At 37.1% G+C, this 25,497-nt stretch overlaps 1 protein-coding gene and 1 long non-coding RNA gene across 6 annotated transcripts in view; one reads left to right on the top strand and one right to left on the bottom strand.

The window, feature by feature from the left end:
* The window catches only part of PSPC1 (paraspeckle component 1), a 112,719-nt gene that overhangs the window by 8,440 nt on the left and 78,782 nt on the right, over positions 1-25,497 (bottom strand). For 2 of the 5 annotated variants that reach the window (XR_004433844.1, XM_033197157.1), the window contains one exon: positions 23,870-24,370. The exons of the other annotated variants lie outside the window; for them this stretch is intronic. Coding sequence is in view for 1 of the 2 variants with exons in the window: in XM_033197157.1 (XP_033053048.1) it covers positions 24,185-24,370 (186 nt within the window). In the remaining variant the exon portion in view is untranslated. Of the gene's footprint in view, positions 1-23,869; positions 24,371-25,497 lie in introns of those variants that run through there. 5 annotated transcript variants of the gene reach the window in all.
* Positions 1,063-2,768, top strand: LOC117075145. The gene is made up of 2 exons (XR_004433862.1): positions 1,063-2,023; positions 2,354-2,768. It is a non-coding gene; the product is annotated as an uncharacterized LOC117075145 (long non-coding RNA).

The following is a 25,497-nucleotide window of genomic DNA, read 5'->3' on the forward strand; positions in this document are numbered from 1 at the left end:
CTCACTGCAACTCTCACCTCCCGGGTTCAAATGATCCTCCTGCCTCAGCCGCCCACATAGCTGGGACTATAGGTACATGCTACCACGCCCGGCTAATTTTTGTATTTTTAATAGAGATGGGGTTTCACCATGTTGGCTAGGCTGGTCTCGAACTCCTGACCTTAGGTGATCCACCAGCCTTTGCCTCCCAAAGTGCTGGGATTATAGGTGTGAGTCACCACGCCCGGCCCGATATTTAATTTTTAAAAGGGTAATTTTTTCTTATTACTTGTATTCAAAATTTGAAAAGTTACTAGAATTCGGTTTGTCTTACAAAAAAAGTGACAAGGCTGATGGTACATTGCATTGTAATCAAGCCTAATAAAACCATCAGAATAAGCTACTACACAAGTACATCTAATCAATGATACTCATGGATTTCAAAATATGTGAAGTCCTAGAAAGCTAAGACAAAGGCAGCACTTAATATTTCCTCATTCTGAAGAACAGCATCTCCATCAAAGTGATACTGCCAAATATGAAAACAAACAAACAAACAAAAACCAATAATCAAATTAAAAGAAAAGGTCTCCTTTAAGTGAAATCCTAAAAGTATAACTGTAACAACTATATGACACCACCTTGAACACAGGTCTGTCTTTAATTTCAGAATAAAACTGGGTCACTAAGAACTGCACACACATTAACGGCGGATTTTATCCTCATGCCAAAACATCTGAACAAGAGCGAGTGAAAAAAGGCCCCTCTAACCACCCCGTAAGATTGAATAGACATTTTTCATATAGTCGGAAATGTAAACAGTCAATACCACACATACTTTTCTATGACTTAAAGAATAAAACATTCAAATACAAGACTGTGCACAGTGGCTCACGCCTGTAATCCCAGCACTTTGGGAAGTTGACACAGGAGGACTGCTTGAGGCCAGGAGTTTGAGACTAGTGTGGCAACACAGCGAGATGACTCTACAAAAAATGTAAAAATTAGCTGAGTGTGGTGGCACACACAGATCGTCCTGGCTACTTGGGAGACTGAGATGGGAGAATCACTTGAGCTCAGGAGCTCAAGGCTGCAGTGAGCTATGATCATGCCACTCACTCCAGCCTGGGTGACAGAGTGAGAATCTATCTCTAACAAAGAATAAAATAAAATGTAAAGATATTTTTAAATACAGAAGCCCTATTCTTTTGAGAATGGTAAACTATGTAATAATGGATGTAACATTCTCCCAGTCTTTGAGTAAAAGAAGATACTCTTTTCCCTGAAGACACAAGGTCTACGATTATTCATGTATTACATGTTATATATTACGTAATATATAAATTATATATAATAGAAGTCCTAAGGAATGAATGTATAAAATACAGATAATAGATGACCTAATGAGCATCAAGGCTGAGCTGTTCAAATTACAACATACATGAATTGTAAAACTTGAAGAAACAGGATTTTAACAATGGCATGTTGAAAGATGCCTAAAAGGCAAGGATTTCCTGTGAGGCAGACACCTGTTGTGCTGAGCCAGAGGGACCAGCATTCTTTTAACCAGCATGTTCACTGTTCAACAGCAGGGTTTCCCTTTGGAGAAAGGTATGCTCTGAAGTCTGCAGATTTTGGAGGGGTAGGGATTTCCATGTTATCTAACATAACCACCAGAGAAATCTTATACAGAGGAGTGTTTACAACTGAATATGATCCTTTGCCTTTATGACAAAGGTACAGATCACAACACTGGCTGCTAAAGCAATAAATAAACTAAATGCTGTTACAAGCAATTCATAGCTGTCGAAATATACAGTGTTACCTTTCACCAAAGCTGTTCTATTCTAGTGTTAACTGGAAGATTCTCTTTAAGCAACAAAGAATGTATTTGCAACAGAGTATAAAGAAACAGAGAAGACTCAGTGAATGATATAGCAAAAGAATAAGGCAAAAAATTCAAAAGCCAACATTTTCCAAGAAAACTTGAGAAAACGCCTATGAAAGCAACAAACATGAAAGAACCTGACACCAGACCCACAAGGTCATCCTACTTTCTGATGAACAGACCCACAAGGTCATCCTACTTTCTGATGAACAGACCCACAAGGTCATCCTACTTTCTGATGAACAGACCCACAAGGTCATCCTGCTTTCTGATGAACAGACCCACAAGGTCATCCTACTTTCTGATGAACAGACCCACAAGGTCATACTACTTTCTGATGAATAGACCCACAAGGTCATACTGCTTTCTGATGAACAGACCCACAAGGTCATCCTACTTTCTGATGAACAGACCCACAAGGTCATACTGCTTTCTGATGAACAGACCCACAAGGTCATACTACTTTCTGATGAACAGACCCACAAGGTCATACTACTTTCTGATGTAATAGAACTTCAATAGATGAACAAATTATTTAACATATTAAAATATAATTTCAGCTAGTTGGACAACTAACTGGATGATGTTTTAATACAAAAGTTCCATCTTTCAGCTGATATTTTGTAAGAAGCAAAAATCTGTAATATGAACATTCAATTCTGGATTCCCAGTATCATCTGGCTTCTCAGAATTCTAATAAAGCTATCTATGCTTAAACTCATTTTTACATTCACAGATTATATATAGGTCAATGAGTTTTAACATCAAATGGCAATGAAACCACAAAAGCCAGTTAAATAGCAATATGGGTGTACGGTGATCAAAGAAAAGCGGGAATACTTTACAAAGCAGGTGGCTGAATGGCCAAAAAAAAAAAGAACAGTATACAAAGGGTACTCAACATCAGAAGTTATTGGAAAATGTTCACAATGTCAGGTTCACTAAAACAAGTTATGAGGAAAAGCAAATTAAAACCACAATGAGACATATTCACCAAAATGGCTAAAATTAACATGACTGACAGTATGGAGTGTTGTCAAGGACGCAGAGGAACAGAAATCTTACACATTGCTCACGGGAAAAGAAAACAGGACAGGCCCTTTAGAAAATTACTTGGCAGTTTCTAAGAAACATATTAATAGAACCTGCCCTAGACTGACAGCGTGGCTCACAAGTGTAATCCCAGCACTCTGGGAGGCCGAGGTGGGAGAATCACTTGAGCCCAAGAGTTCAAGACCAACCTGGGTAACATAGCAAGAGACCCTGTCTCTCACTGAAAAAAAAAAAATTAGCCAGATGCAGTGGCACACGCCTGTATGCCCAGCTACTCGGGAGGCTGAGGCTGGAGGATGGTTTATAACCAGAAGCTCAGGGCTGCAGTGAGCTATGATCTTACTACTGTACTACAGCCTGGGTGACAGAGTGAGATCCTGTCTCAAAACAGAAAGAAAGAAAGAAAGAAACTGCCCTATACTAAGAAACATAAGCTCCTCTCTACTCAGCAATACTGAACCTAGGAATTTTCCCCACAAGAAATGAATGCACGATGACCTGTACCAGGGTGTTCACAGCAGCTTTATTCACAATAGCCCCAAAATGAAAACTGCCCCAAGAGCATATCAACAGAAAAGTAGAAAAACAAAATGTGACATATTCATTGAATGACACGTCATTGAGAGAATGAGAACCAAGTACTGACAGATGCAGCAACACAGATGAATTTCCAAAACATTATGTGAAATGGAAGAAGCTGGAGAGAAAAAAAGAGTCCATACTCTACCACTCCATTTCTTTTCTTTTTTTTTTTTGAGACAGAGTCTTGCTCTGTTGCCCAGGCTGGAGTGCAGTGGCCGGATCTCAGCTCACTGCAAGCTCCGCCTCCCAGGTTTATGCCATTCTCCTGTCTCAGCCTCCCGAGTAGCTGGGACTACAGGCGCCCGCCACCTCGCCCGGCTAGTTTTTTGTATTTTTTTTTTTATTAGAGACGGGGTTTCACCGTGTTAGCCAGGATGGTCTCGATCTCCTGATCTCATGATCTGCCCGTCTCGGCCTCCCAAAGTGCTGGGATTACAGGCTTGAGCCACCGCACCCGGCCCTACCACTCCATTTCTATGAAATTCTAGAACGGATTTATCATTGGTGATCCATACACGACAGTGACATCCTCTGACATAGGACGGATTGACTACAAAGGAGCTCGTAAGACCTCAAGTTTCTGAAAACTGAGTCACACTGAACAAAATCCAAAAAGTATGAATAAATGACAGGCTAACCCTAAATTTTAAAGAGCAAAATTTTACATTTTCTTAAAGAGAAAATTCTTTGTAAGTTCATGTAGCAACTCAACGTTGAGAAATAAATACCTAAAAGAAGGCCACGTTCAAACACAGGAGTCATTTATAAATATTAAAAATAACACTGACGTTTAGAAAATATTAAAGAAAAATTAAACATTCCAGTTAGAATGTTAACTTTTTCAGGAAAAAAAAATATATATATGTATATATGCCATCTTTTCCTCTTAAGATTATATGGTAATGTTTCCTGTAAGTTATCAAAGAAATGTGAAGTTCAGCAAAGACTCATACTTGAATAAAGTACAATTTGATGATTTTATCAAACATAATTAATGACCTCAAAGGAAAAATTAACTCCATTTCAAGTGTCCAGACTTGCAAAATACCAAATTCTAGAGAAAAGATTGAAATGGATCTTAAAATATCCGTCTGCTTTATCTGCAAGGCAACTGTAGTGAGGCAAGTGCTAGTTAGGAAGTAAAACATGTCACTGAAAAATTTCAACCTTAATTTTGTCCCCAAATCCCTACAAAGGCATCTCAAAAACAAAATCCAGAATTATCTTCTTGTGATCACATGAATTTCTCAAGCATAATAGAAAAAACAAAACAAAAACAGTCAAGAGAAAATCTACCATTGATCACTGCATAATCAAGGTAAGTTTTTAAAACCATGCTGGACTATAGTAACAATAAATGGCATTTTTTAGTTCAAGAAATTATTATGAACTTACCTGAACAGTCTCCACTATTTTCTTTAAAAGTTCAATATTTCAAGTAAATTACTGCCACAGCCAAGAATCCCAATGTTACTTATTTAATGTATCAATCATGTTCATATATCATGAAAAGCCGCTGGAAACAAATTGTCAAATAATATTCAATAGTTTATTTTACACCACATACGTAAAACCATTTAAAAATAGCACCTTACTGTTACTTACTTTGAAGATAACATGTAAATCAAATTAGGAAAAATATTTCTTGCAGAATCCATTACATATTCGTGTGCATTAAATAATACCAAAATGTTGTGTTCGGGGTAATTACTCAAATATCAGTGCAGTGTTATGTACTAATCATCTGTTTAAATGCAGGGGAAACAGGTGCTAACCCAAATCCATGACAAGGTCTGATGACCAGCCTCAGTCAGGATCCTTTCTTCTGCTGTCCCATCTGGCATGAACTCCTCACTGGGGAACACTACTTCTGAATTAGAAGTGTATCCAATAACTGTATTTACATGAAAATACATTAGGATCATTACATGTTTTAATGGTTTGCTTTAACATAGAATGACAATACATCTTCTAAAAAGCGACTAAAGTCTAAAAAACAGAAGGCAAGTTTAAAAAGTATCTTTCACATTTTGTAAATGTACAAAATTTCATTTATTGGCTGCCATAAAGTTTGAGAAATTTAGACTATATAGACCAGATTAATAGGTAACAGAAAAACAAAGTATAAGAAAAGCCATAACACGTAGTTGTAAATCTACCATGGCAAACTTTTCCTGCCTCCCCATCATTGTAAATGCAGCCGCTTCCCCTCAGCAAAGCTGCATGGCACTGCGCCGCATCACAGCCCAGCACAGCCCCTGGCCCTTGGTAAGGCATTAACAGCACATCCGCAAGCACCATGTGAACCTCAGAGTTCCCTGCAGTCCCTTTGTTAGAACACAGACCATTTCCAATTTTCAGTCATAATCAGGGCTCATTAAAAGCACTCCCAACCATTTTGCAGTGATTATTTCAGGAAAAACTATGTGGTATAAAGAAATCCTATTTTGATTCTGCTAATAACTTATTTATCTTAGACAAATGGCCTGTTCACTAATTCAACAAAAGCACAGGAAGCACCTCTAGGAGGGTATTCACACCTTAAGGAGGTCTCCCTTAACATCTCAGAAGGCCTGAAGATTGAGTATTAGATAACAATAATTCAATCTAACAGAACGAGCACTGGAATTTAACTCCAGATAATTTAACGTGCTAATGCACAATCGCCACTAGTGTAGCAGCAAGAGCAGAGCAAGCAGGCAATAAGCAGATTCTCAAAAGGAGACTGGAATAAGAGGGTGAGATAAATAGGGAATTTTGACCATTTTAGTTTCCTTCTGTGGTCATCTCTTTATACACCCAAATCCCTAACAAAAAAACTTACAATGACCTCAAGGTTAAAACTCAGACTTGAGTTTCTCATTTCCCAGTTTCCTTTCCTACAGCTGTGGGTTCCATAGACAATCACCCTTTACATGTCTGCGGAGGCACTGTATCCAGCAGTTTTTGTCATTAATATACACAGACATGCTTTATTTTTGGCCATTACCGCTATATGCATTTTATTCTCTCTCCCCTTACATATGTATCTGCCAATACGGATCTTTGCAGACAAAGCCACCATCACCTCTTTCAACTCTCCTAACTGATCTAAGTGCTTTGATTCTCGCTCTCCTCCTGTCAATTATCCATTAAGTAGCTAACCTAATTCCTTTCTAAAAAAACAAGCTGGCCGGGCGCGGTGGCTCACGCCTGTAATCCCAGCACTTTGGGAGGCCGAGGTGGGCGGATCACCTGAGATCAGGAGTTTGAGACCAGCCTGACCAACATGGAGAAACCCCATCTCTACTAAAAACACAAAATTAGCTGGTTGTGGTGGCGCATGCCTGTAATCCCAGCTACTCGGGAGGCTGAGGCAGGAGAATCACTTGAACCTGGGAGGCGGAGGTTGAGCTGAGCCGAGACTGCGCCACTGCACTCCAGCCTGGTGACAAGAGCGAGGCTCCGTCTCGGCGGTGGCGAGGCTACATCGTATCATGACCTGGGCAAAGTCTCTCTGCTGAATTCCTTTTATTCAGGGAAAAAAACTCCCAACTACTTACCATGGCATTGCTCCACATCTTGCATTTTCAACAGAGCAATCTCTCTCCCAAGGGGGAGAAAATTACTTAGGGGAGGGAGAGGATGAAACTCGTACTTTTTATGTACGCAGCACCGATTTCACAGACAGACTTACAATCATCCAGTTACCAGGTTGTCAACATCTCAGCGAAGGGGGGTCAATTAGAAAAAAAATGTCTAAAAGGCCTTCTGTGGAGGAAGTGATCATGAAAAAAAGTTGAGAAATGTGGATGTATTAAGAATATATACAAATATATCTATGACTACAGAAACTTCTGGAAGGATACGATAGAAATTAGTAACAGTGGTTGCCCCTGGATAGTGAAGTTGGATGGCTGTTAGATGATACCGAGAAATTTACTATCATTCTGCATCACTTTGTATCTTGATTTGTGTGTGCCAGGTGCACATTATTATTCAAAAACATCAAAAATATAGTTTATGTATAAACAGTATTTGAAGGCTGTTGTTTTTTATTCTTCTTTCTAAAGTACGATAATGTAATAAAAATTATTTCTAGATCTCAAAGGAGGATGTGAATGATGGCTATAATGAAGGGCCTATTTAGGTAACTTTTAAGTTTGAGGAATAAGAGAACGGGGTTAGTCCACTTAGCGTTTCTGTATTTCCTCATGTTGGCCACTGACCAAGCATGAATAAAGCCATCTTTAGGGCTGGGCACGGTGGCTCATGCCTGTAATCCCTGCACTTTGGAAGGCTGAGGTGGGCGGATCATCTGAGGTCGGGAGTTCGAGATCAGCCTGGCTAACATGGTGAAACCCCATCTCTACTAAAAATAGAAAACAAAATAGCTGGGCATAGTGGTGCACGCCTGTAATCCCAGCTACTCGGGAAATCGAGATGAGAGAATTGCTTGAACCCGGGAGACAGAGGTTGTGGTGAGCCGAAATCGTGCCACTGCACTCCAGCCTGGGCAACAGAGTAAAACTCCAACTCAAAAAATTTAAATCAATATTAATAAATAATGCCATCTTTAGTATATGTTACATGTCCATTTCTTTGGGATGTGCGTTTCTGTAACTCATCAATGCAACTGCAGTGTTCTATGGAGCTTCAACGGTTTCCATGTATTCCAGTACAAGACTCAAAGTCACCAAGCCCTGCAGGGGACACCGAAATCACTCTCTGTGGATGTACAGAGGGCATCGCAGCCCCCTAACCTATATACATTTGACACTGGCAAACGTTTTGTGTCTCATATTTTCGTTTATCAATTGCTGCTTACTTTACTGACAATTCTCTAGCCAAGATCTTTTCCCCGAGCATCAGGATTTCCTGTGCTGAACCCACTTTCTGGATGGCACAGGGCCCCAACCCTTCCATCTGCCCTTTCTCCTCCTCTTCTCAGCAGCACCAAAATAAATGTCATTTGGTTGTTTCAAACCTGTCACCCTTGCCTTCTTTCTTCCACATAAGTCCCCTATATTAAGCTGACCACCCAGTTGTGACTGTATCATAGTCAACCCACGCCTAGATTTCTGCCTTTCCTCTCCATCCCACTATCCCACATCTCAACTGCTCTTGCTTCCTGCAGTTAAGGCCATTCAATGCATCCTGCTGCCAATCACTAGGTATCTGAAATAGCAATCTGACTACTGTCGTTCTCTTGCCAAAAATCTCCTGTTTTAATGGGTCTTTATCACAGAGTAAGATTCCAGATTTGTTTTCCAGCCTCGTTTTGGGTTCCTACCAGCTCTCTGCACATTTATAAAACTGTCAGCCTTTGCTCACAGTGGCCCACTCTGATCATATCTACTCCCCAAAACAGATACAGCTCATTTGAAATTGATACCTAGGTATTTCTACCTCCCCAAATCTCTGGACACACTCACTAAGATAGACACTAGTTCCCCTTCTGTTCTGAATGGTCATCTAATCCTCCCACCTCCAAACAAGAGCATTCTATGAAAATCCTTCCCAATTATTGTATCTTACATGCATTTCTCTTTGCCAAACTCCCCGTTAACACACTGACATTGGGCAACAGATTTCATGTGTAATCCGTCAAGGTACCAAAGTGTACCTAGCACTACTACTGAACTGTACACATAGCAGGTGATTCCTACAGATAATGGGATACTAGATACCCTCCTGTCACACGATGCTCTAAAAGCTGATCAAAATAAGATGCATGCTTTATTGAGAACAAGATTCCAACACTTTTTTCTACTGTGTATTTTTGAATTTCTCCTTCCGCCTGCCTCTCAATTCATGCATATGTAAGACAAGTCTCAAGCTGACTATTAAAAGTGCTACTACCGTTATTGATGCTGATCATCCTTTTCTTTCCCCCTTAGATCTTTTCTGCATTGCTTCATAATTAATGTGCTGTCTTCTAATGTTTAGCAGTTGTTTGGAGTTGCTGGAAGACAGGAGCACCTCATATCTACCCGACACTGGCTGCGTTTATCTTCCATGGAGCAAATCCTTGCTGGACGGAGCTTATATTCCACGCCACCCAGACCTACTGTAGAATCAGTTATTCCTAATCTATGACTTCAGCGTCTACTAACTCAGCTCAAGCAATCCAGGCCCTTCACAAATATAACAATGACATAATCTCTTGCAATTCATTTATGGACTCCATGGATTGTTTAGAAACCATTCATTTTGTTGACCAAATACAGTGTTTGCTTATTAGTTTATATAGCATCAAAGAAAGATTCACATTAAATTAGCATTTTAATATGTTACTTTTAATGATGCGATAAACTCTTAAAAAAAAAAAAAGAAAGAAAAAAAGAAACTCGTTGTGGTATTCCCACACTAGCACCCAGGCTATTTTATGTGTCAGCGTGTGCACTAGCCAAAGGAAAATAACTATTAAAGAACAAACAGAAAACTTATAGTCAACTGTCAACATGAGCTGTCAAGTGCTCATTTAATGTTAATCCAGCCAAGAGCACATCCAACCCAGAGAAGCACTGAGGTCTGAAGGGAACAGTTCTGCTCCGGCTGCTCTAGACAGCAGCCAGTTCAGACTGGAGCAGGAGAAGGCAGGCCTCCAGAGGGAAGCCTAGAGTAAAGACAAAAACAAAATAAAAACAGGATGATAATGAGTAGGCAAAATTAAGGAAATGGGAAAGACACTGAATACAGGGAAAACACACATGAAAATTGTATGTGATCGAATGTATATTTCATACTAGATTAGCTATGTAGAAAAAAATGAGTTTGGGGAAACTAGAGTTGATTCCATTTATTTATGCTACAAAAGTACTTAAGACTACATATACTACTACAATGTGATTATTAACCAAAATTGTATCATAATGTCAACTTGAACATTTTAAAAACCCTTTGCATATGCTGAATTACACATAATCCCAAGTTTTCATCATCTCTTGTCAAGAAGAGAAGAAAAAATAATGCTTCTTGCAGAGGTCAGGTCCCCAGACTTGGTGGCATTCCCATTCTTCCTAACTTGTACTTACTATAAAATAGAGAGCCCAGGATGCTGAAAAGAATATAACTGACACATTTCACAATCGGAGACTAAAATCAAAATGCAGGAACTGAGTAATGTCTACCATATAACTAAGAAAAATGTTAATCTGGTCTGGTCTTAGAAAACATTTGAAATCACCCTATGTAAAAGCAATCCAAAAAAGCAATGTCGATTTTACAAGTAGTGTTTTAAATTCCTATAACCCATCCAACTGAACGTAATAAATATGAGGGCAAAGACCATGATAAAGGAAACAAGCAACTGAAAAAAGGATAGGGCAGAGGGAAACCAGTAACTCTTAAGAACTCCTCACAGTACCTGAGAAACTATCCACTCATAAACAGGGACTATTAACATGAAATACCAAGTCTCAAACTATTAATTACATGCTATTTCTCCTCCTAGTATTTGTAGAAGAGTTTTTCAGTCTATGTTGGTACAATATATCCAATGTATCAAAACCTGAGAGGATTAGGTGTCCCCTTCATCACATACAATTTTTACTGAATTATTTCTTTTGCAAATCTTAGCCACACTGTCATCTTAAAGTTCAATTACTGGAAGAATTAACTAGACCATCAATGTCTGAAGAAGTATATATAATGATCACCTATAGAAACTATATATGGATAATCACATCAACAATGAGTTCTAGTTGTTATATTTTGCTAGAAGACCCTTCTGATCATTTCCTGATGAGTTGCTCCTAGCAGTGAACCTGTCCCATTTGTGTTGGTTCTGTTTTTTTTCTTCAATGTATAACAAAGGAAGAAAGGCGTGAGAGAAAAAATACAGAAACTTATAAAACCAGTAGCCTTCATTTAAAACTCAATTAGAAAAAGTCTACTTTCCTGGAGAAACCTCAGGTAGGCGTTTTAAACTTACTTCCAGGTCCTCTGGTCTTCTTACTGCTTGGGGTTCCAAGACCAAACGCCATTGTATTTGGTATAGCCAATCAATACAAAGAACATACACCATGATTTTAGTCCTAAATTTTATATTGATTGTTGAAAACAAGTCTTCTCCCATTCCGCCAACCTGTTCCACTCGCTGGTCCACAGTAGGATATCTTAACTCCTATCTATCCATCCCAACTTTCTTCTCTTTCCTCTCTAGGCAGGGTACATATTCTACCAATCTCTATTAACAGCTGGACTATTTACTCATCCTCCATGCTGGCTATTCTTGCTCTGACCCATTAGTATAATGGAGTTGTCTAAGAATTTCTTTAGGCCGGGCGCGGTGGCTCAAGCCTGTAATCCCAGCACTTTGGGAGGCCGAGACGGGTGGATCGCGAGGTCAGGAGATCGAGACCATCCTGGCTAACACGGCGAAACCCCGTCTCTACTAAAATATACAAAAAACTAGCCGGGCGAGTTGGCGGGCGCCTGTAGTCCCAGCTACTTGGGAGGCTGAGGCAGGAGAATGGCGTAAACCCAGGAGGCGGAGCTTGCAGTGAGCTGAGATCCGGCCACTGCACTCCAGCCTGGGCGACAGAGCGAGACTCCGTCTCAAAAAAAAAAAAAAAAAAAAAAAAAAAAAAGAATTTCTTTATGTACTTTCTTCTCCCAATTTTTCTTTTGCCACCTGCTAGACTTCAACCTCAAAGAAGGTAGGGACAGTTGTCTATTTTCTTCACTATTATATGCACAGACTGAGACAAATATTCAATAAAAATTTATTGAATGAATAAACAATCTGTGATACTCATCCAAACACTTTAATTGGTACTAAAAACTCTACTCCTAAATCCACACCATGACTCCATTTTTCCTCCTGAAAATTTTCTCAGATCAGTTCAATACCAAATGTCAAACACTGTGTGAACACTGATAAAGATGGGGGGAAAAAGTAGGCATTCCCGGGTACAGTGGCTAACACGTGTAATCCCAGCACTTTGGGAGGCCAAGGCGGGAGGATTGTTTGAGGCAAGGAGTTTGAGACCAGCCTGGGCAACACAGTGAGACCCTGTCTCTATAACTTTTTTTAAAAAGTAGCTAGGCATGGTGGCACGCACCTGTGGGCCCTACTACTGAGGTCGGATGATCACTTGGGCCTAGGAGTTTGAGGCTGTGGTGAACTATGATTACACCACTACACTCCAGTCTGAGTGACACAGCGAGACCTTGTCTTGAAAAAAGACAGGCAGGACGCGGTGGCTCAAGCCTGTAATCCCAGCACTTTGGGAGGCCGAGACGGGCGGATCACGAGGTCAGGAGATCGAGACCATCCTGGCTAACACGGTGAAACCCCGTTTCTACCAAAAAATATATAAAAAACTAGCCGGGCGAGGTGGCGGGCACCTGTAGTCCCAACTACTTGGGAGGCTGAGGCAGGAGAATGGTGTAAACCCGGGAGGTGGAGCTTGCAGTGAGCTGAGATCCGGCCACTGCACTCCAGCCTGGGCGACAGAGCGAGACTCCGTCTCAAAAAAAAAAAAAGGAAAAAAGACAAAAGACAAAGTAGGTACAACAAGCAAATAAATATATTGATAAAACAACATGAATGAAAAGAATTGATGTGAAACTGTTCTGAGAAAGGCACTTACAAGAGATTTACAAAAGCCAGGCGTGGTGGATCACTGCCTGAGGTGGGCGAATCACTTGAGGTTAGGAGTTCAAGACCAGCCTGGCCAACGTGGTGAAACCTTGTCCCTACAAAAATACAAATATTAGCCGGGCATAGTGGCAGGTGCCTGTAGTCCCAGCTACTCAGGAGGCTGAGGCAGGAGAATCACTTGAACCTGGGAGGCGGATGTTGCAGTGAGCCGAGATGGCACCACTGCACCCTAGACTGAGTGACAGAGCAACACTCCATCTCAAAAAAGAGAGACCTACAAAAATATCTGCGAGACAGAGGAACCACCTTAGAGTTTAGTGAGCAAGTGGGGAGGGATGGAGGTAGATGAGGTTGGAAACGCGGACCAAATCAGATCAAGTTGTGGTCTACCATGCAGTTGTGATTTAATTCAGATGGGAAACTACTGTTTGGAAAAGAAAAGGAAGCAGAATCTGAGTCATGTTTTGTTTATTTGTTTACTTTTGAGACAAGGTCTGACTATTGCCCAGGCTGGAGTGCAGTGGTGCGATCTCAGCTCGCTGCAACCTCCGCCTCCTGGGTTCAAGTCATTCTCCTGTCTCAGCCTCCCGAGTAGCTGGAACCACAAGCTTGCGTCACCACGCCCAGCTACCCTTTTAGTAGAGATGGGGTTTCGCCATCTTGCCCAGGCTAGTCTCAACTTGTGAGATTCAAGCGATCCACCCACCTTGACCTCCCAAAGTGCTCAGATTACAGCGTGTCACTGCGCCCACCTGGCCAAGTCTTGTTTTAGAATTATGCATTTTGTGGAGAATAAGTTGCAAGAGCAAAAGTAAAAACAGGATGAGTTAGGAAGGTATCATAGTCATCTTTGGTGACAGATGATAGGTCCTTGAGAGATAATATATTTACCAGGCAGATTTTCCAGAGTTTTAAAAATCCCGACAAACCACCTAAAAGCACTCAAAACCAAAACATTCAAAAATCAAATAGATTATGCCCTCCTCTCCCTCTAGCAGCTACATCAATCACCTCACCATCGAGCCCGAACACACTTACCTTTGGCGTCTCGGTTCATAGTATCCTCAACCCATCATTCAAACCAGAAACCCCTAGGACACTTCGCATCTCCTTTCCCTGCCCTCCCAATACATTGGAAACAGCTAAATTCACTATACCTCTGAATTACTCTTATCTGGAATCTGAACCATCCTGACACCAAAGATCCTTTCAAATTCGATGTAGGGAGGCTGGGGCTGGATCCATGATCTATGTGGTCTGTTCCGGAACACTGTTTCCAGTCCAGTCACTCTTACACTTAACATAATTATTTTAAGTTGTAATAATGGGGCTTATCCTTACTCGCAGTCACCTAAAAGGTAAATAAAGGTCTAAACTCCTTAACTGTGATCAACCATAATCTTATTTCAACTTTACTTCTCTGCTACCAGTCGTAGCTCCCTCCCCTTAGATGGTTTAGTGCCTCACCAGCCTGTGACCACATCATCTTGCCACCCCACAACGCTCCAGCCTACAACTGTCAAGTATCTACTCACCTTCAGGACCTGCTCAAACGCTATCACCTTAGTGAAATCTTCCCGAGCTCCCCAAAATAAGTGAACTATTTGTGTTTGGGTTTTCAAAGAACTTTCTATGCCCTTTATTACAACTTGGTCAGTTTCCTTACAACTCTACCTATACCCATTAAACTTCAAATCTTAAACAGAAAAGGACCATATTTTGTTCATTTTGGTATCCTCATTTGTAAACAATGTGTCTGTTCTACAATTGGTGTTATTCATTCACCAAGCAAATATCTAACAGGGACTTGCTAGGAAATTAAGATGAATTACTAAATGACAGATGGATATTCTACAAGGAATAAAATAAATATATAAACAAGATAACCTCACACAAATGTTTTAAGATAAATCTTGTATGACCAAACTTTTTCAGGACTTAAAACATTTGCTTAAAAATGTTATGGATAGTATCAGGGTGACAGCAAACACAAAAGGAAAGTAACAGTGAAAGGGGTGTAAAACTTAATGTGTACGATTTCTTTCCTGAGAACTTGGTGCTCAAACTCCTTTCCTGCAGGACAGCAAACACCAAGTAATTATGCTCAGGAAACTAATCTCACACTGATACTTAGTTATAAATATACACTTAAACTTTCAATTTCAACCTTACATTATTCATTTTAAAAGATAACAATAAATTACGTAATTATAGCCTACGTAATGGGATTCAGAGATTACAATCATTGAAAGGAAAAAATTAAAATGTGACTAAATTACTCTTCTAAGATCAAAGCCAAGAAAAATATTTCGAATCACATGTGAAGTATTAAACTTCCTAGAAGCCACATTAAAGGAGGGAAAAAAGCAACCAGTGAAATTAGCTTAATTATCTATTTTATTGAACCCAATGTAGCCAAAATATTATCACTTCGGCATATGCCACATTTAAAAGTTGAGAAATTTTACATTCTTTTCTTCTTAAGTCTGCAAATCTAATTCAGATGCAAAATTTTCCTCAAAAATACTTATCTGTATTTAGATTACATAAAATCAAAGATATAAAAGTAGATTAATATAATCAAGTCGTTCCAAGTATACTCTATCAATAACTGAATTTAAGTCAATAACAATAAAAACTTTAGTTCCTCATCTCACTAGTCCCATTCCAAGGACTCAACAGCCAAATGCCACTACTACTAGGACGGTTCAGCTTCAGGCAGAACTGTGGCCGCTTACTTCAGCACAACTCAATTCAAGGAGCACAAACTAAATCAAAATCTTTTCCCCTTTGTCTCCTAAGATAGCTATTTTCTAGGCCCTTAACTAAAAGAGTAGCTGTCATTTTCTCTACTGCCTTTATTGCTACATGGTAAGATATTATCTGTCACTCTATTACACAAATGCTATCGGGGCAAAGGACTGGTCCACTGTGTTCACGGCTGGATTCCCAGTGTTCAAACTGCAAGAAACTACAGTCTACACAGCAAACTGTAGGAAGTCAGTATGTAACTAAGAGGGTTTCAAGCACTGATAAATTATTTAACATGTGTATTTATGCTATGTTTATGACCTAAAGAAAATAAATAGAAACTGGCTGTGATAGGGTAGTCTTCTATATTATTCAAGTAATTCCAAAATAATTCAAACTATGAGATCCATATTTTCAACCAACCTACAGAATATTTCCTTCATATGTCAAAAAGTTCGTGACATGAACCCCTACACTTCAGCTGACTTTAATGCTTGTAGCACAAACAGCAGAACGTAAGTTAAGCACATAATATTGCAAAGCAGAAACTAAGAATGTAAACACACCTTTTCTACATTGTACTTCCCAGCCCTAAAATTTGGAGCATGTTATTTTCCACAAACTTCCCATCTTCCATTAATTTTTTTTTTTTTAATTTAATGGCTCCAGATAAAGGGCAAAGTAGCACAATACACAGCCAAGAAACAAAAAAAGTAGTCGCCTTGTTTTCCCAGTTAATCATCATGCATAAATCTACATATTAGCAACAGATCAAATATCATCTAAAGTTCTATGGCTGCCCAGTAAGGTAATGCTAGAGCTGTTAAATATGCATGCAGGTGGGGGAGGCAACCACATTCCAATCAGAAGACTTCAGTAAAGTATAAGATGACACAAAGCAAAAACTCAAAGCAGGTCCCTTTCTAAATTTTTATTTTTTTTCTGTCTTCATGTACCAAGAACAAAAGTTAAACACTGATTTTTGTAGAGATATAACTCATTTTGGTGTCACAGGAGTTAAAAATAATCATTTCTTGACTGAAGACAATTAGTTAATACATAACAGGAAAAACTGTGTGAAAAAATCTAGTATCAACATAATTTTTAAAAGAAGAGATTAAAAAAAAGTTTTACTCTCATTAGGCTGCCTGAGAATTCCTCAGTTGGAAAATAGGTTAATAAGCCACCCTGGGGTAGAGGTAGCCTAATGTCATAGACCTGGGCCTCCATGGAGCAACGAATCTGACTCTGAACAGGAAAAATGGGGGAGGGATGTGGTTGGTGCAATGTTAAAAGATAACACTGACTGCACCTTCTCAGAGCCAAACCCATTTATGTTTACAAAAATCTCAAAATGGTTGACTAATGTGGAAAACTGAGAAGATATCAAATTCTATTTTAGGGTGGTTTTTGGGAAGCAGAGTAAGAGAGTCCCCAGGTAATATCCAGACTACAATTAGAAACCAATCTCTATACTTAAGTATTTCCTACTTGTAGATATTCTTAACAAACACACATCAAAGTCAATGTTATAGCATCTACTTTTTGGGATATGAAAGGCTTGAAATCAGGTGACTGTTTCTTTGCACTGGTACAGTCACAATTTTTTGGAACAAACAACTGTCAATACAGCAAATACATGCTCTCATTATGAACCAATTTAATTTTTTATTGCGCTGCATAATTTTGAGAGGGCCTTGATCACACACACACATCTGAAGCTACAAAGAAAATGTTTTCATATATATACTGATGATCTTAGGAAATACACTTATCAAATCTTTTATCTTCAAGCTAGAAAAACAAAACAAGCTTACACCAAAGAGAAAGTAAGGCCATGATTTTAATCCACCAAACTGTATCATTCTATTCATATTCACCAGGAGGGTAAGCAAAGACAGGACAGTTTTCTAGCACCTTAATCCAGCAGCCAGAAGCATGTCCAAACATACTGATACAAAAACAATTACATTATTTCATCTCATACTGGTATGCTGAGAATCTATTAAGAGGAAGCTTGTTTCACAAAATCTTCAGAGTACACGTCTCCATATATCCTCTTCATTTGAATTAACTAGGTTTCAAAATCCTACTTTAAAAATGTATGATAAATGAATTTATGCATTAAATAACACTCACTAGCTACTATGTTTCCCAGTCAGAAATAATGGACTTTTGTAGTGCTTATCAACTGGCAATAGCTGTAAATGTCTGAGGGTGTTTTGACTGTCAGGGATCTTATCCAATCTACAATGTACTGGGACAGTCAACTATAGCAACAACAAAAATCACAACCAAAATAGCCTCTTTCGAGGCACAATATCTGAAAACAGATGCTCAAAAGGGTTGCTACAAACAGCAGCAGCGTCATCACGTAGGAACTTACTAGAAATGCACGTTCTTTGGCTCCATCAGAGACCTACAGACCACTCTGGAATGAAGTCCAGAGATCTGTGTTGAGCCTCCTAGGTGATTCTAATGCATGCTGAAGTTTGAGAACTACTAACTTCAGAAGGATGTCTGTGGCTGCTGCCCCTTAATTTGGAGGACGAATTTTTTTCCACTGTTATATCTTAAGCCCTAGAAAACTGACCAATACACAGTAGATCCCCTTGATACATCTTGTTACAATGAATTAATGGATATAGTGAAATTCTGAATGACATGGCACCTCATAAAATCTTGTATGACTAAGAACAGTTTTCTAGACAATTACTCCCATTACCATTTTCAGTTACCCGGACTTTTCACTCCAAAGTTACCCTAACGTGTAAAGCATTCAAATCTGGGAACATTATTTTCTAATCAACTCAAAGAATGAACACACACTCAGTAACCACTAAGCAAGTTCTATTATTGCCTCTAACACTAAAAAGGTCAGAAATTACTAAAAGTCATACAGAATGACTATGTAGAATTTAGTGTACTTGTTCTCAATACATAAAAACACCAGGCAACATACTGTCTGAAACTTCATACTGATTTACATTATCTAATAATGTAAAAGTATCCTGAGGAAAAATTAACCACGAAATGTACACTAAGATGTTTTCTCAATTTGCACATAAGAAATAATACAAATAATGTGCAAAAAGTAAATTATTTAAATAAACATAAAGATAATAATGTAAATAATTTGTATTCCAAACATGGCAAAGGAAATAGGCACAGGATTATATATTTACAGAATTCTTCTAAACATTCACATAAGCCTGGTTGATTGACAAACATATAATGCCCTTTTGCATAAAAGCAGCTAGAACAGGAAAGAATGTATCAGAGATCCAGTCAGAGAGAAAACACAAAACATAATGAATGAATGTGACACTAGCTTATATATGTGTAATTCCTTACATGAGATGTACAATATATAAATAAAAATGTGAAGTTGTCTTGGTGTAATAAAGAGCTAGAAAAAATTTTAGATAAAAATTTAGACAGTGAAATAGATAAAAATAAAAAGATAAAATTTAGATTAAGGTATCTATTTCAAAGTCTTCAACACCATTAATAAAATACTTATACAGAGCATTTAACAAATACAAGGTCCACTTATATTACTATCAACACAATGTAGGACCTCGTATTTAACGAATAATTTGTCTTATTGACTAAATTTATATTAAAATATGAAGAAAATCTAAAACAAAATGTGTTCAAAGTACACTTCCACTTAATCCTACTTAATTCTGATTCTATTCTTAATTTTGAGACTGAACTACCTCACGTGAAATTTGAGTGATTTATATTCCACAAGACAGAACAGAAATTTTATTTATGTGTACAAGCAGAACACCATCTCTTTTAACGTTCATCTGATTAAATGAGAAAGACAAATTTAAAAAGAACAATTCTGACAAAATTCTTTTTAAAATACAGTATCTTTTGCAGAGGAGGGAACTGATAGTGACAATGGTAACTGAAGCCACAAAATTTTCTTGAAAAAGATTTTGTTTAATGTGTATGTAAAAACTCTGGCTATATATAACATTAAGAATTTCACTATCCTCAATCTGGAAATTTAATAGACTTCTGTTATTCAAAAGGAAAACAAAATGTCATAAAATAGAAAAAACACATACACTGTTGATTTCATCAGGTAAAAAAAAGTGTAATCAAATAGTAAGTTTCAACAAAGAGGAACCCTTAGAGATATTTATATTCCAAACAGTTTTACAGAAAAAAAGGTCAAATAAAATCAGAAAACAACAGTTTTGTGGTAAGCCTTTAAACATTGTCTTACAAGCTTCAAATTTCAATCATTAATATTGCTATTCCATAATCAAGGAAACAAAAACAAATTCAAAATGCTTTCACAACACATAGAAGACATTACTTTTGATATATATTTTTTTAATTTTCTTTATTTTTTGTAGAGACAAGGTCTCACTACAACTGCCCAGGTTCATCTCAGATGGCTTTTGATATTTAGAAAAATCCAGATTTTAAACATTACACTGTAACTTTTACCTGCATTTTTTGCATTATTTCCCCAGAGTAACAGTACATAAATTAACTGATGGATACTCACTTAGGAAACGGTAGACATACTTCATTTTACACCACTAGAAAAACATGTAAAGTGAATAGAGAAAAATGATTTTAATTTTTAAAATTCAGTAATGAAAGCTGCTGGAAACAAAATGTTCTTGTAAAGTATAAGATTACCCCCAATTCATTGAATCATATGATTTGCTTAGAATGAATTATTTCCATACTGGGCTACATAACTTGAGAGGTGGACTCTTTGATTTCAGGAAATGAATCTTCACCAGTATGAAATTAACCTAAAAATGTCGTTTTTAGGAGGTATGTGTTGAAACATTTAGGGGAGAAATAACATCAAGCCTGCTACTTACTTTGAAGTAGTTTGCCATCCCCCCAAAAAGTCCATGCCTACAAATATCTACCAACCCAGGAAAACATGAATTAGAAGATATGTATATGGGTGTTTACTGTATTATTCTTGAAAATAAGAAGTCTGACTTTTTATATCACTGCTATCCTCTTGACACCTCAGGAATATATTTTAACACATTAGATGTTGTAACAAAACTCTGAACACCTACAGAAAACACTTAAATACTACCCTACTCCCCAGGAAACTTCCTCCATTTTTTCAAAATGATGTGGCCCATTTATTTTTGACTACTACCATCTGACACTAAATCTCAATTCTTTTTTAAAGCTTTTAACATAATGTGATCACATCCTTTCACAAAACTTACTTGATTTCAATCACGTATATGTCCTTTTTCTCATTCAGAATCTATGTTGTAATTATCAACCTAACCCCCTTTACTAATTGTTGACTACTAATCATTCACATTGCTATTTAACAATTATTAGAGACTCTACATATAAGCACCAAGTTACTGAAATATTCAACAAATATGTTTCTGAACAAACTGTAAAAGTATTATTTCAACTAGTGTTTGAAAAACAAGAGCCAAAGTTTCAGTCACTATCTTTGTTGATAATTCCTATTTTTATTAAATGGCAGTTCCAGCTAAAGCAGATATTCCTCCCCTAATATTACTGATATTTCAGGGATAAAAATATTCAATCTCTTTCACTGAGTGCTCAGCACTGATTTTACACAGAAAAGTAAAAAAAAACTTCAAGGAAGAATAGCAAATTTAATTTTGCAAAAACACAAGTGAATCAGTTTTTTTAAATCTACATCTGTCAATAAAAAAATGCATTTATTTACAAAATAAACAAAAATGGAGGAAATTCCAACAACATATAGTACTAGAATAAAACTATTAGGAAAACAGGTGTTCCTTTATTTTATACATACTAATTACAAGTAGCACATGAAACATTAAGTCCTGAAGACTTTAAACTCAGTACTTCAAATCATGACACAAACTACCATAATATTGTTATATATTAAAATTGTTCATATTACTTTTTTGAAAAAAATACGATAGCATATAGGACAACTTCACACTTACTTAGAAAGCTAACACTACTGAATTTCCTCTTTATTTTTGTATCTACCACTTTTAAGCAGATGATATTCAAAAATCTTCCTTGGTATACTAATTCACAAGAAAAAAAAAAAATTGCTGAACCAGCCACAAAGTTGAACTATACAACAACACTAGAAGCACAGAATAACTAGCAGTTCAGAGATGCTCCACTTGACTGCCACTCAGAAGCTGACTGCTCCCAGGGAAAACTTGGCAAAGCCGGAACAAGGATTTTCTTGATGCCGGGAAAAAGTTGTGTTGAACTCTGTTCTTGGTGCCAGAGTTGAGCCTGGACACTAGGATGTTCAGGAGGTTAAGACATCTTTTTGTGCACTGGCCTTCAAATGTTCTTGAATGAATCATACAGAATTTCACAGCCTTGGCCAAAGGTAGCTTGGTATAACATCAAAGGATCAAGTTTCTCCCAATCATATTTCAGCTTTGAAGTGAAAAACAATGCTAAAAATTACCTGAGAATTATATGGATAAAATATAGATGACGGGAAATGTAGATTTAAGTGCAACAGATATCACTGAGAAACTGTAATCAATGTTAAAACTCCCCATATCCCAATTAATGTCACAAATTAAAGCAAATCCCACTCTCCATCACCTCATACTTATGAGAAACATGAGAATAGTCTTTGACTATTATTTTACAATCACCAAATCATGTATTCAAAGAACTGTCAAAAACAAAAGCCTATGAATACCGTAAATTTTAGAAAACAGTTCTAATAATAGAACATGAAAATAATAGAACATGAAAGAGTACCTACGAAAATTTTAATTAGTATAAAAGAATGCATCAATTACTCTTTACAATCAACTGCTTTTATGCAAAATTTAAATGGTTTCTTTCCAAACTATACCTTCCAGCAAAACAGATACCACTATTTACATACTGTTTATTTTAAAATAGCATATTATCTTTCAGAAAGGTGCTGAAAGCATGATATAGCAAACCATTGTGATGTTTTATGAGAAATAGCTATGCTATGATCAGTGTCTGATGAATTAGATTTGCGGTATGAGTCATATATTATTCCTTAAATGTAATTTTAAGTAAACACGATCAACATACAAATTTTTAAATACAGTTATGACTTTGTTTTGCAATAAACATTATAATGTGATAAAATCAGTTTCTCCCTAGTACTGAAAATCAAAATAGGTATTTGATAGTAAAGGGAACTATTCAGATTTCAATGACTCCAGCCATTCTCAAGTAATTATCTGCTTTCTAAAATCACCTCTTGAACAGTACTCCTTTGATGTCTCAGCATTATCTTGAAAAACATGAACAAACAATTTAAAAAACAAAAACAAAAAAACACTGCCATTCCTTGGAGACAAACGGTTCTAACCCATCAGACAAGTTTTACTGGAGAAATGTCCAAACTTTAGGGAAATATTTACAACACTGCAGAGTCAAGCCATCTTTTAATACTTCTAGAAACCTACATTCTCAAGAAATGCCTAATTCACCACAAATCACACAGCAAATCCTCACTTAACAGCCAACCCAACAGTATTGTTTTATTTTAAAGAATGTTTAACACTAACTGTATGATAATAACTGAGTACGGTCTAGATATTGAAACCAAATAAATAATAGCAGGTATGTTTACAACTAGACATTATTTTTTATAAGCAAAAGAGATTTGCCTTCAAACAGTTTTTTTCAAGATGAAAAAGATTTATTTGGAAAAATCAGCACAGGACAAAGATATCCTTAATAATCTGTCTCAGAATACCTGAATATTCAGAATATATATGAAATGTAGGTGGAAATTTCGATTTCACAGAACATCAGTGGTTTATACAAATTAAACTCCCATACCCTCCCACCCCCACATATACTACTCTATCTACCCCTTATTGACATTAGCTTTCATTAATTAAGCTTCTATCTTCAGTGCTACTTGCACAAATTAAAAAGCAAAATCATTTTCATTTTTAACGACTAGGATTATTAGTTAAAGCAACCAAAGCATTACTGTTACAGCAGAGTTTAGTAAGACCATAAGAGAATACCACTAATAACAGTTTTAAATTATCCAAAATGATTTCTTTATTGAGATTAAGTAACTACATAGATTTCACAGTACTATGGAATACTTATATTTAGCTAAAGTCACAAACACATTTCAACATTCAAAATGATGAGCATCATTACCATTCTAATCTACAAAGCTCATGAATAAAGAAAATTACAAAACCTCAAGTGTTACAAAAAAAAAAAAAAAAAAACTTTCAGGTCTACATACATTAACAATAAAACCATTTCTTCCAGGTAACAGGTAAAAGTATAAAGGCATACCACTGACTTTTTTTTCTAGATAGCCAGGAATGAACGAATGTTTAATATCTACGACGCTTATTAGGGCCTTCAAAGTTGCCCCCTTGACTTCCTCTACCAAAGCCACCAGGACCACCACTCACAGGACCTACACCACTCATTGGTGCTTGAGGGGTTTCAGAACCTGTTCTACTCCCCATAGGTGAACCCATCTGAGATGGCGGTCCTTGAGGAAATCTGTCATTGTGCTATGATACCACACAATAAGGAACAGAATATGAAGTCCATTTGGAACACGCCAAATATAAGTGACAAGAAAAATTGGCAAAATCCCAAGTGGTGGTGTCATGAAGTTCGGCAGAAAGTCCAGCAGAATCAGGATCACACATAGAAGGAAGAAAGGAGCAATTTAATTAGTTACTATGTTTTTTAAAAAAATGCAGCATCTGAAGATTTACATATGCTAATGCTATGCCCCAATTTCAAGAACAAAGAACTGATTTTGTGACAGAAGCAAATGTAATCGTAAGCCTAAACAATATTATAATAAAGCTCTTATTCCTTTTTTCAAAAGTTTATATTGCATGAAACTATGCCATGTAAGAAAAATACTTTTTAAAAAAAAAATCAGAGAAACAAAACTGGGGAGCAGCATCACGTTGTTTTTAAAAAGTAAACATTCTAAAAAAATCTTTACATCAATTCCTTGAAGATAGAAAGCACTAATACAAACATACACAAAGAATTATGACTTCAGTATGGAAACTTCTGAGAGTGTTTTCCTTGAAGTATTATCATTGGGAAAATAGTTTGAAAAATTAACGTAATAACATGCACTAATAAGCACAACTAAACATATGAATTAAGTATTTTGAAAAACCTCACAATAATCATACATATTAATCTCAAAGGTTGGACAGAACTCCCTAAAGTGTAGCAGTAAAATGTCAGTGCAAAAAAGACCAAGGGTGATATTTAAATAAAATTTACAATTTCAGGGAGACAATAAAAAAATGGGACAGTTACTGTTACTTCTGTTTCTATTGATTATATGCCACACAAAAACTTAACCAAAGTAGTGTAAGTTTTTACTAGCTTTCGAACATATTACTATAAAATAAAGCCTCTACTGAAGGAAATAAATGCAATCACTGTGTTAAGCGCCATCTGTTCATAGTAGCCGTGCACTGCCTCTTTATCTCCCTGTATAAACTATCATTTTAAAAATCCAACTGCCAGCAAGTCCTATTTCTCCACATTCTTAAAAGACTACATTTGAAGCAAATAAAATAATGATAAATGCTGCATTCAACTCTAAGACATACAATGTATTGCTTTTAACGTCTCTTATCACGATGGATTTACAATTGGTGAC

The sequence above is a fragment of the Trachypithecus francoisi genome, unplaced genomic scaffold (assembly GCF_009764315.1).
Source record: "Trachypithecus francoisi isolate TF-2019V2 unplaced genomic scaffold, Tfra_2.0 Contig01676, whole genome shotgun sequence".
NCBI lineage: Eukaryota > Metazoa > Chordata > Mammalia > Primates > Cercopithecidae > Trachypithecus > Trachypithecus francoisi.